At 41.3% G+C, this 12,211-nt stretch overlaps 1 protein-coding gene across 2 annotated transcripts in view; it reads left to right on the top strand.

The window, feature by feature from the left end:
• The first annotated feature begins 3,648 nt into the window (after positions 1-3,648).
• The window catches only part of DOCK2 (dedicator of cytokinesis 2), a 186,427-nt gene continuing 177,864 nt past the window's right edge, over positions 3,649-12,211 (top strand). For both annotated transcript variants that reach the window (XM_033073225.1, XM_033073226.1), the window contains exons 1-2: positions 3,649-3,764; positions 11,095-11,178. In XM_033073225.1, the coding sequence (XP_032929116.1) occupies positions 3,728-3,764; positions 11,095-11,178 (121 nt within the window). In that variant the 5' untranslated portion in view covers positions 3,649-3,727. The remainder of the gene's footprint in view (positions 3,765-11,094; positions 11,179-12,211) is intronic.

Below are 12,211 nucleotides of genomic sequence, written 5' to 3'. Positions count from 1 at the left end.
TACTTCTGCTCTTCTTGACTTTGACATGATGTTACATTGAAGAAATCCTGGTTTGTATGCTACAAAATGTTAGGAAAATTTTTTTTTTGTGCAAGTGATGAAAGTTACATTTGTTTACTGTCACTGCTGTGAGATACAAATAGCATAAAATAACTGAGGTAGGTGATTGTTCTACTTAGAGGAAAACATTTGGTAAGTTGACATTGGATACTGTATTTAAATGGCAGTACTGAGCTGTAGATTGTCTAGTAAGGCAGCTAATTATATGTTATGTTAATTGTGTGGTGATTTATGTTATAGTTAACTATATGTTGAATTATTGGGCATGTGGCATTACTAAGTTTTTTTCTAGGTTGTAATAATTGTTAATTATGTGACAAAACTGGGTTGTCATTTCAACAAACAAATGGAACTGATTAGGGTTATCTAATTTCCCCCAGGATCTGCTTTACAGTCTCTGCTGCTGGAGTCTACAACATTTATCATCTTATGCAATGTATTTGTGTTTACACATCCTCCTGCAGGAGTGCACATGGGGGAATGTGTCTGGATTTGCTGTAACACACTTGAGGAACTGTGCATGGCAGTTCTTGCTGTATTTTCTTACTTGGTTCTGGTTTGTCTCATCACTTGCTTTTCTGCAACTGTGCTCACAGATCTTGAATAGAATAGAATTTAGAGGCAGTTAAATGCAACTTGTGTCTTCTGCTGAAATTCTTCTTTATAATGGAAATTAGCTTAGCTAAAAAATGGATAATTACCTACTCAGCTTCTGACAAGGTCTTGTTTTCTGGAACTGATAGCAATATTGAAGGAAGCAAGAATTGTCTCCCTTCTGCCTGTGCCCAGCCCCCAAAGCTAAGTTTTTCTTGTGAGCTTCCTCCCACAGATAGTTTCTGTTGTGGTGAGTGATGATGAGGTGCCAACCTTCTGAAAGCATCTCCAGTGGGGAGAGAGTGACTGGTGGCCACAGGCTCGTTCACAGGGGCGAATCACACACACCAGGGAGTTTGAGCAACTCCTGGAGAGCCAGGAAAAGTATAGGGTTCTGTAGGGCAGGATTATTCCAGCACGACCCAAGGGTCCAGGGACAAACACAAGAAGCATGGAAAGGTCTGGGTTGAATATGGGTAAAGAGCAGCAGAGCGTGGGAACAGGGGAAACAGGGGGGGAACACTGCACCAAACTGGGACCAGTGGGGGTCAGGGGAAGAGAGAACATCCTAGGGAAGGAAAAAAAGGGGTAGGGAGGCGAATGGGCCAACTGGGAAAGGAGAACTGGGCTACATTTGAATATAACAACAGAGGATTCTGGGCAGAGCCTAAGTAACTACAGCTGAGAGGGAGTGTCCATGAAACTTGAGAGGTGGAATGGCAGGACAAAGTTGATGGCTTTGCTGTGACAGGTTTATGGGCAAGTGACAAGTTTTGTCTTTCAGGGAAATAAGGAATTTCCCATTTCCCTTAAACTTTGTCTTGAAAAAGACTTCAAGAAAAAATGGTGATGATGAGTTTGCCCACTGTTTTGTGTGGAATATCAATGTTTAAGTAACTTGCCAAATAAATCAACTTGGAATCAAAACCTCCATAGACAAAGGGTTGTGACTATTGCCCACTTTAATTATTTGCACCTGTGTTGGGGTTTGTTCCCTGCTGTAAGAACAGGATTTTAGGGTTATTCTGTGTGCTTTGCTCTGAGTGCACTTTCCTCTTGCAGCTAAGGAAGGATTTGGTTCCCCAATCTATTCATTAGGAGTTACAGGCAGGAATTTTTCAGATGTAGCCAGACAAGGTGAGAGCTCAGTGAGATGAAATGGCAGTGGGTTCCAGTAGCTGAGGAGTTGCAAAAGCATCATCATGAAAGTCTGCCAGGAGGAAGTTCCAGCAGCTCTGCAATGCTGAGAGCTGTCGTGGGGAAGGGGTGGCAGTGGGAAGCAGCAATTCCTGTGGGAGTTCTGGCCCTTGAGTTGGCTTTTGGGGGGAGTCCAGAGGATCCAAGAGGGGACATGAGCCCTGGCCAGAGCCCAGTCACTTTGTGCTGTGCTCTGCAGAATCACATCAGGGCATCAGAAAAGTGTGGCAAATTGAATCCCAGTTTGCAGGTGAAATTTCTGTATTTTAGATAATTTACTTTCAAAAGACAATAGTATTAACTAGGTGTATTAGACCTCCATGGAGAAGCAGGTTTGTAAATGAGTGCTAGAAAGGAACAGTTTTCCTCTGAGCTGTTGCTTTACAGGGAAACACAATAAGGCAGAGCAAGGTAGAAAATAAAGACAAGGCAACCCTCAGGCCAAGTTGTGAATGGGAAGAGGGGATTTGCTGCAACAGGGGTTGGGAGGAGTTAGGGAGATCATTACCACTGATTAGGAAGTTACCACTCAAAACCCAGAGTAAACTAAAAGATGAAATTGTTCAACTTCAAAATCTCTTTTTGACGGAATAACAATATAAAGTGGATTTTCCAGGGACAGAAAAGATTAAGAACTTTTAGATGAAGCTTGTTGTCTGTAAATGGAGATAACAGGAGCTGCTGGGAATTTAGCCCACTTTAGTAAACATAACATGACTTTCAATGTTATTTTAGGGGAGAGTAAGGAGCTAAATCCTTTTCTAAGCTAATATGGTTAAGATTAGACCAATTCAAGCAAATGTGTTGTAAAGGTTAAAGTGATTCTCCTGAAGAAATATATATCAGAATTCCACAGGGAGAGAGATTGGCAGTTTGTGTTCCACATGATTGTTAGTTAAAGTTGAGAAATAAGATGTCATGTGTTATCAAAATGAGAGCGGATGGTTATCAAAAATCAGGAGATGGATGTAACATGGCACTGTCAAACAGCTTGGATAAACAATGATTGCTAAACTGCAGTGAATATCCAGAAGACAGGATTGTCAACTGAATTTGTTGTACTAAGCAGAAGATCAAACAAACAGTAAATCTTGCAGGGATTTTGTTTGGGATTTTTTAAACTCTAAACTATAAGCAAAGCACAGAGTTTGTACTTTAGGGTGGCATACTGCCTTCAATTCAGTGTACTGTCCATAATCCAAACAACTTGGGTTTCTCTTTTGAATATCCAAGGTATCCTCACCCCAGCTGGCTCTCACAGCACAGGTTGGAAATATGTTAAAAATTGCTTTTGGCAGTTTTGTATTGACAGTAAGTCTTTAGAAAGTACTGCTTTGTTTAGAGAAGAGAGAGCCTCCTACTTCTTCCTGAAAATATAAAATGACAGAAATTTAAAAGAACGGCTATGTTTTGAAACGTGGCTTTGTCTTCACTCCTTTTCTCTTGGGAGAGGAGACACAAAAAAGCACAAATCCATGTTTGAGGGCAGGTTGGAAGGGCAGAGTGTTTAGGGTGCAGTGTCCTGTGAATCAAAGCCTTGCAGGCTGGTGTGGTGTGGTGTGCAGAGGTCAGAGATGTCACTGCAGCCCAGGCTGGGCCACACCGGCCTGGTGACTTCGGTCCCTTTGTGCCCCGGTGCTCTCAGCTGCCACGGGCACGACAAACACCCAGTTTGGGATTCCCCTCCCCCATGACACCGGGGCACAGTATCTTGGGTTGAGAAAGAGGAAGGAAGCTCCGAGAGGCAGCAAATCTCCCAGAGCTGCAGCGCTGCTCGCAGGGCTGGGCCGCGCCGGCGCTTCCGCGGCCTTGGGCACGCCGAGCTCTGCATCCCCAAATCCTGCTGCAGTGGGCATCCCTGCCAGCCCACCGAGCCATGGCCAGGTGGCACAGGACAGACAAGAGTGGCGTGGGTAAGTAGCTCAGGGGGCTGCCATGGGAGCCCTGTCTTTGGGCAGGATGTGGGCAGGTGTTTTCTGTGCTGATGAGTTAGTACGGCTTCACCCGCCCGGTGTAATTGGAAGGATCAAACTTGTACAAAGTTTTGTTCTTTCAAACAGAATGGCCTGAAGTGCACCAGAGTCAGCTTTCCCACTTTCACAGCAATGCAGCTTTTCCCACCTTGGTGTGTTAGAAGCAGACTGAGTAAATAATGTGTTGTAGAATGTGCAGCTACCAGAAGTTATGGGGAACAAATGTAGGGGAAGGGGAATCCTACAGATGCTTCTACAAGATTGTCATTTATGGTCAGTGTTACATGTCTATATTTGAGTTTGTAAGTTGTACTTTGTGGAAGGAAAATAATCTTAAAATTAATGATATTGATCTGTATGAAGGACTGAATTGCTGTTGAAAAAAAGCCTTAAGTAGGAATCAAAGCTAAAGTACTGAAAAGATGCGTGCTACTACTTAGTTATTAACCTTCTAAATGCTTCTGAAAGAATTGTTTTATTCTAAGTAGGCCATACTTTTTAGTGATATGCATTAAAAACCCAACAGGCTTAATAAAAAAAAATGTAACACTAAGAAATTAGTAAGAGGAAAATAGTTAGTTGTTCAACATTCATGTCCACCAGTAGCAGAATTGCAAAATGGAAGTAGCCTGTTCTGGTGGCAGTTTACATTACAAAATAAAAGGTGTCAGTATTTTCTGTTTCAATTTTACAAATAGTAGAAAGCACCTTATTTTTGCACTTGTAGTAGTCTCTATGGTACTTGAAAGGTACAACAAACGTCTCACAGTAAAACACATCTTGCGAAATACAGTCTTTCAAAAACTAATGACAGTCCAGCAATCTTTGGTTTTGTGTCCAACACAATGCAATTTACTCTAGAGCAGGTCACTGAGAAGAACTGACACTGCAGAGCTGCTGCTACTTCCTTTGCCCTCTGCTTTGCTCCCCTGCAGCTCTCACTGTGAGCCCAGAGTTTGGTGGAAAAGACAATCTGGGCACCCTGTGTCCTGCAGTGTGGTGGCAGTGCTGGCCCCAAGTCCATTTCCTGGGTTAAAGAAAGATTTTCTATTAAACACCTTATAAAGCTCTTTATATTTGTATGTAAAAGTTATGATTGTAGCAGTGTGTGTGGTTTAGTGTGTCACAAAGCAAAATGAACAACAATCAAATGGGCTTCCCAATGATATTAGAATGGTAATAAAAGTGGGCATACCTAAGTCTTACGGTAGATTTTCTGCAGTAAGAGCATTCTGTCTCTGTTTTTGCATAACTGCTTGAATTTAATGGATGAGTACAAATTCAACATCCTTTAGCTTGTACCCAGAAGTTCCTTTCCTTAGCCAAACTGTTGGCTCACAGTTTATTTTACTCTGTCTTGGAAACCAAATGTATTCTTTCATTATATATGTTAGTGAGAAAAATGGAGATTCTTGTACCCAGAATAATTAAAACGATCAAACTCAAACAAGCATATACCACCATCACTGGCATTCCTGTCCCATAAATTTGTAATCTTAGAAATTGGTGGGAAAATAGTGTGATTGCCAAATTTCAAGCAAGTGAAACTCATGGAATAGTGAGGCCTGAACAAGGGGCAGTGACAGCTATGGTCACAAACAAAGAGGTTTTTGAATTTACAGTCTGTTGTTTGCATGCCTCCTGTGTTTGAGGGAAATAAGAAAAATGAGCAAACTAAGTCTACTGAATCTTCTGAGTCATAAATTCTGTGAAAGTTGATGAGCTTTTGGAATAATACACACTGGAAGCTTTTTGAACATACAGGGATGTTTTGTCTTCTGTATTTTTGAAAATCTTTGGGTTTAAGTCTCATTATAAATCTCATGTTGAATTTCCAAGTCTCTTATTAGAAGCCTTCAGTTTCTGCTGATGAGCAGTTTCAGATTGAGAATATTGGGCCCATCACACTTTGGAGGAGCAGAGTGTGCTACAGGGTGGATCTGGAAGACCACACCATCCCTTGGTTGTGGTATCTTGCAACCTGTTGTCCCCACTTTCGTGTTTTACTTAACTAAATGGAGTAGTCCAGGTAGCAGATATTCAGCTTTGTACTAGGAAAGTGCAATCCTGGTTTTACACAGGAATCCTGTTCTTAGTCTTGCAGCATTCCCAGCACAAATTTTATTATTCCATGGACAGGACAGGATGGAAAATTCATGGCAGGCTGGTGGCTTTGGGTAGCAGTTTCCTGATGGAAAGTCTTTGCCATCCTCTCAGACTTTGAACAAAGTTACACACTGGTGAAATATTATGTTGACATTCTAAACATAAGCATCAGATTTACTCCTGTTCTGCTGAATCTGAAAATGAATGTTTGTCCTTTTGAAGCAAAATTATGGGGAGGAGTGGGTGTAGGAAAGCACATGCTCAGCCTGAGTGCACAGGGCTGAGACTGGCTTGTCTGAAATCCTCTGAAATTAATCTACATCTCTGAAATCTGAGTAGATTGAGGTGTAAGGGAGCAGAGCTTTGTTCAGGACAGGTTTCCTCCATGAAATACATTCTCTGAACCCAACAAATTGTTCCAGCTCCTGGAGAGACAACAAAACTGGGGAAATAATATTCTTATCTATGGTCCTTCATGAAAAGGAAAAATCACAGATAAATATCTTGTCCTTCATGAAGAGTTCTAAGAAAAATGGCTGTGCTACAATTTCATATGGGAAGGGAAAGAGTCAGAGACAATATCTTTATATGACTAGTTTGCTGTGTTAGAGTTTCCTGGTTCTTGTAATCCATCCTGGCTTTATCGAGTTTAAGAAGGAAAATAAGTAGCTCAGGTCAGCTAAAACCTCCATCTGGCCCCAAGGTTAAGCAAGGAAGGAAATCTCTATTCAGTTCTCTGAGATAACAGCTCATCACCTGGGAACTGCACAGTTACCCCTTGAGCACGATTCACAATAAATTTAATAAATTTAATCAGTTTCTAACCCCCATCCCTTCCCCCCAGAGGCTTAGGACAGGTTTAACTTTCTGTCCTGTCCTAAACTGTGGCCAGGTTGTGGTCATTGAGGCATATTTGCTCTGTGAGATTTTAGGAGACAGCCTTAACTTGGAATACTGGAACACATTTTTTCCAGGTTTCTTTGCAGAAGTCAAGAAATCCTGTTAGGACTGTAAAATATTTTCACCTGGGTTTTATCTGTCTCCTTGCTGAATAATTTCACCCTATTCTCATGGGAAGAAAATGGTATCAGAGCACCAAGAACTGACCTTTCATGGGTACTTGACTACTCATAAAAGTGGAGCTGTATATTTGAAAAATAAAACAAGGGTGCTTGCTGAGCCTATTAATTAGCAATTGTTTGAATATGCAGAACATATATGAGTTATTGCATCAAAATTGTACCAAATTGTCCTTCTGTTGTGGTAAAGGGAATTGAGGAGCTGGTTCAGCAATACCTTAGAATTTATTTTTTCTTCTCCAACTCTGTGTAAGAGTGGAAGAGTAGCCAAAGAAAAACGACTTGAAACACTTGTTACAGAAAGGTGAGTTAAAATGAAACAATGGAATATTTGTGTTTTTTGTAAGGAACAGGACAGGGACTGGTGTGAAGGAAGACAGCCAAGACCAACCTATAAGGTTATTGGGCTAATAAATGGCTTCAGTGTTGCAGGTTGTGGGATTTTCCTCGTTTACTTTCCCATTTTGCAGCAGGTTAGAGACTAATCATGTAAACAGCAAGAATATGGGGTTTTAACCCTGAGGAAATGCAGCTTCTTGAGGAAGGGTTCTGTTACCTGGGGTATTGTGACTCTTCTGGAGTGTTTTGTGTGTGAAGACTCTCTAACAACAGTATGATGGTGGGTTTTTGTTTTTTTGGTTTTTTTTCTGCTGGCCATTTTCTGATTTGAGGAGGACATGTAATTTAAATTGGAGCAGGTTTTCTGTCTCCACAGCCATCTGTACAGGGGTGTACTCAGGTATTTATCCAGTGAGGAGAATGTGTGTATCAGACCCAACAATAGATGAGCAGGGGTTCAAGGGAAACAGAGGGATTTTCTTCACCTCTTGTTTTTTCCTGCTGAGACAGACTCTGTAGATGTCTTTGCTCAAGCTCTGGGTGTGAGAGTGACAGCAAAACCCCCCAGAAGATGCTGAGGATGTTTGCAGCACATTCTGTTTGTCTGGGCAGTCCTTTGGGACTCCTCATGGACACAATGGGAATTGTTCTACAATCCCAAGGCCACCTGGGCTCGAACAGGGGTCACTTGGGAAGGCTGGCTCTGTCAGCAGCCTGACCTGGCATTTCCCACTTGCTCTCTGAGGAATATTGATGTTGTGCTGTGCTGGCCCCCAGCTCTGCTCTGGAGGGAGCTGGGATCCCAGGGGTTTGCACTGGGCTCTTTGGTTGGTTGTTTGCTGAATTGTGTGCTCTCAAATTGCCACAGAGGTTATGGTGAACTCTAAAGACATGGTTTTCCTTCTTTGCTCGGTCAGGGGAAAATCTTCCAACTGTGTTGTCAGTGAACTGTAAAGTCCCTGCTTAGGAGCACTGCTGTAAAATCAGAGTTTCTGGGCATTCTCTGTGCCATCCTGGGAGAATCCTGCAGCACCTGTGTGCAGATCCACTGCTGCTGGGGACCCACATCTCTCCCTCTAATCTTATTGCCCTGGCTTCAGCAGCTCCTGAGGTCAGTCACTGCTGGGAGACTTCGAGGGGATGCTGGGGCAGTTAGGCAGGTCACTCCTGCACCTGAAGGATGCTGGCTCATTTTCTTTCAATGGCTGGGATGCAGGATGCCAGGGAGAGGAGCAGTAGGGAAGTTCTTCAGTGTGATTTGAAAGGGCTTTTATTTTTACTCACTGGGGAGTTTATTTTTTAAAAAGCCAATAACCCGTTGTGAGTATCCCACCAAAAAAAACCTTGAACCCCATATGGGGTTTTCATATATTATTTTTGAAAATTAAAATGAGTTAAAAGTGTTTGTGCACACAAGAACCCTGAGAATCTTAGGAGAGGGTGGAGGAAAGGGAACCCTGGTGAGCTCTGAGGTGACACTCACAAATACAGGAGGGTCCCAGTTTGAAAGGGAAAGGACATCACTTACAGCTGACAGAAAACATAACTGGACATAATAGTCAAATTTTTGTTCACAGTTAATAATTAAAAGAAAAGAAGATAAGTAGATAAGAACTATGGATGTAGTTGTTGCTGTTGGGTTATTTGTTACATTTTTTTTGCAAGCTGGTTTGGAATGTGGTTTATTATAAAATGTGTAGATAGGTCCATAGCCCAAAACTTTGTACAGGGATTTTTTTAAACTCATCCAGCCAAACAATCCAAGTTCTACAGTAAAATATCTCTTGTTAAGTTTCCACTTACTCATTTAGAAATATCTAAGCTGATAGAGCCACTTCCTTTGCCACTTTGTTACTGCACCTCTCGATACCTTCAGGGCAGTTAGTGAAGTTTTAAGAGGGCAAAACTGGAACACAGCGTAAATATATGACTCAGTAATTTGCATCTATATTTTGAGACAGCTACAACTAAGTAGAGCAGTGCATATTTTGAAATCTGAAGTATTTACTGGTCAACATGAACCTCGATCTCCATGGACTTTTCAGGAAGATAGCATAAGAACATGGGAATTCACCCACATCCCCCCGCCTCCCAAATAAATACTCCAGGGAAATGTGTCTTGAAATGTCATAACAACTTTGCAGGGTTGTTTGTCATCCTCCACTTCTGGAAAAGAGACCAGTCAGAATGGAATTACACATGTACCACACCATGCAAACTCGATTTTATGTTGGGCTGAGGCAGTTCTGAGGAAACGTTCTCAACATTCTTTTGAATAAATGGCTGAATCTGAGCAGCAGAGCCTCACTCCACAGTTACACTTATTTTACTCCTCCCCATATGTTGAATGATTCAAGCCTTGCTCTGCCCACTCAGGAGAAGGAGCTGCTGGCAACCTCTTTATGTCAACAAAAACATGAATTTATTCTTGGTCCAGTAAGCCTCTTCAATCTGAAATGCCTTCTAATTTCTGTTCCAGAAATATAGCAAATAAAATGATGCCAAAAGAAGCAAGAAACATGATTAATGGAATACTTGTAAACCGAAGAGGACAAATCTGTTTAGCTCTACACTCCCACTTCAGGCCTTTTCCTGGAAGGCAATTTATTTTGAGACTTTAATAATTTAAGTAAAATAAGTAAAATGTTTAAACAAAATGCATCATTATACATGTTTGACTAGCAAAAATGAATATCCTGCTTTAGAAACCTAAAAGAGAGGGAGAGGGGAGCAAAAGGAAGACAGAAAGGTGCTGAAGGTAAACTCTGTTTTATAGATCAGCTTTCCTCATCCAAAATCCTTCGGGTTTGGTTGCTGTGTGTGGCTGGATGGGGACACTGCCCAAGGCTCTGCTGACCAACACCTTTCTTGTACACCTGGGGTCACCTGTTCCCACCTGCACAATTTAATTTGCCTTCCAGCTGTTTGTATTTTAACCAGTTTCCCTGTGTGATTGTAGCCTCAATGATCACTTCCGTCATAGAAATTTGTAACCAAGCTCATGAAAAAAAAAAAAAAAAAATTACAGAGGTATGGTTACTGTAGAGCCCACATCCTGTAGCCCTGGAACATAACTGGTGAAGAGCTCATTATCTTGAATTCTCTGTGAAATGCTGGTGCTTTTTAACTACATGCAGATAAGTTTCTGATTACAATACTTTCAAAATCCACTGCTCCTGTATTCTTTTCAGAGTTATACAGAGAATACAGAAGATTGTGAAACTTGGTTCTGTTTCCATTTGGAACACAATTTCAAGTTAAATTAAAGCATCTAAACCCAGGAAAGAATTCAGTAAATTCTGTTTTCACAGGCATCCCTGTCAGCTTTCATACTAGTGTAGCCATAAATTTCTGTAAACTGCTTAAATCCTTTGGGCCAGTAGACAAACAATTCCCCAGCACTGTGGCTGTGTATTTATCAAAGACCTACATTTAAACAGGGCTCCTAAATCCTGTGCAGGCAGAGCTGATCAATAGCTGGTATCCCTGTGCTGGCTGAGTTTTCTGGGGAGTTTGTTTGCTTGGTTTTTGCTTTCAGTGCTGGCCCTTTTCACCACCTTTCCATTCTCACAAGAAAAGAGATTATTTAATGCTGACAAATGGAGCCACTTGATGGAATTATAGTTCTGTTTGTCTAGCCTAGTGTATTGATCGCAGTATCCAAACCTTAATAACCACATGTGGTTTTTAGTTTCACTGTGTGTGGCTGTATTGAAAAATACTGTTTTCATCCTCCAATTCTGCAGCTATATACAATTTCAAAAGCTCAGGGATACCACAGCTGTCTCTGCAGATTGGTGATGTGGTCCATATCGTGGAGTCCTGTGAAGGTAAGCCACATTTTCCATTTCTTTGTGAATGATATAATCCTTCCACCTCCCAGCAGGTCCCTGTATTACATCAGTAGCTTTCTAATGCCCTTATTTTTTGTGGTGGTGGTGGTGGTGTATTTTGAGGAAGAACCTAATCTTTTCTGAAGAGCCAAAATTAGATGTATTACAGTACATGTGGTTTTTTGGGATGCCTTTACCAAATGAGGAAGTCATCAAGGTGAATGTAGAGTTTGTGAAGTTTATTCCAGATTGTGATATACCTTGGGGAAGTTACATTAGATTTGACTTAGGATTTAAAGGAGTACACTTTTAGCCTCTAAATTAAATATTTATTGCTAGGAGATATTAAGCATCCTAATCATCCTATTGTATAATGAGGAAACCCAAAGAAATCTGAGTGTCAGCATGATAGAAAGTCTGACAGAGTTATGAGTTCCCATTACCATAAAGCAAGGAGAGTGGAGTTATTGTTACTAACTCAGCAGTTAGGTATCTGCAAATGTCACTGTAAGAGTGATTTATTTTTGATTTGTAGTGATGCTCTTGACTAGGTCAAGAGTTTTTTAAAAAATTGCAGATTGCTTAAAGCTTGGTAAAATAAATTGTAAAATTATCTTCTTCAGCCTACTTCTGTTGGTAGAACGTGTGTCTTACTAACTGCATTATGTTCTAGAGAGAGCCAGTTGCTGCACTGCACAGTGGCAGAGCCAGCTCAGTGCTGAGACATCTGATGGGTTGTGGTCACAAGGCTGCAAAGGCTTTGAAGCTGCTTGAACCCAGCCCACAGAGCTCTAGCTTATTTTTTCCGGAAACAACAAAGAATTTGAGGGAGGAGCACCTGGAAAACCATGTTTACAACGTACTGGAGCACAAAAACATAATTATTTCTCTTCTGTTTGTAAGATTAATTCAGTATCTTTAAGCATCAGTGAAAACATTGATGTCACTCAGCAGTCAACAGAGTCACAATGATTCATGTCCTCTCTAAAAACAGTAATTCTTCAAGCCTCCATTCAAACGTTTTGGCTAA

This window comes from Catharus ustulatus, chromosome 15, assembly GCF_009819885.2.
Source record: "Catharus ustulatus isolate bCatUst1 chromosome 15, bCatUst1.pri.v2, whole genome shotgun sequence".
In the NCBI taxonomy this organism is placed as follows: domain Eukaryota; kingdom Metazoa; phylum Chordata; class Aves; order Passeriformes; family Turdidae; genus Catharus; species Catharus ustulatus.
Note: the sequence above shows the minus strand (reverse complement) of the source record. Positions and strands in the feature narration are given on the sequence as shown.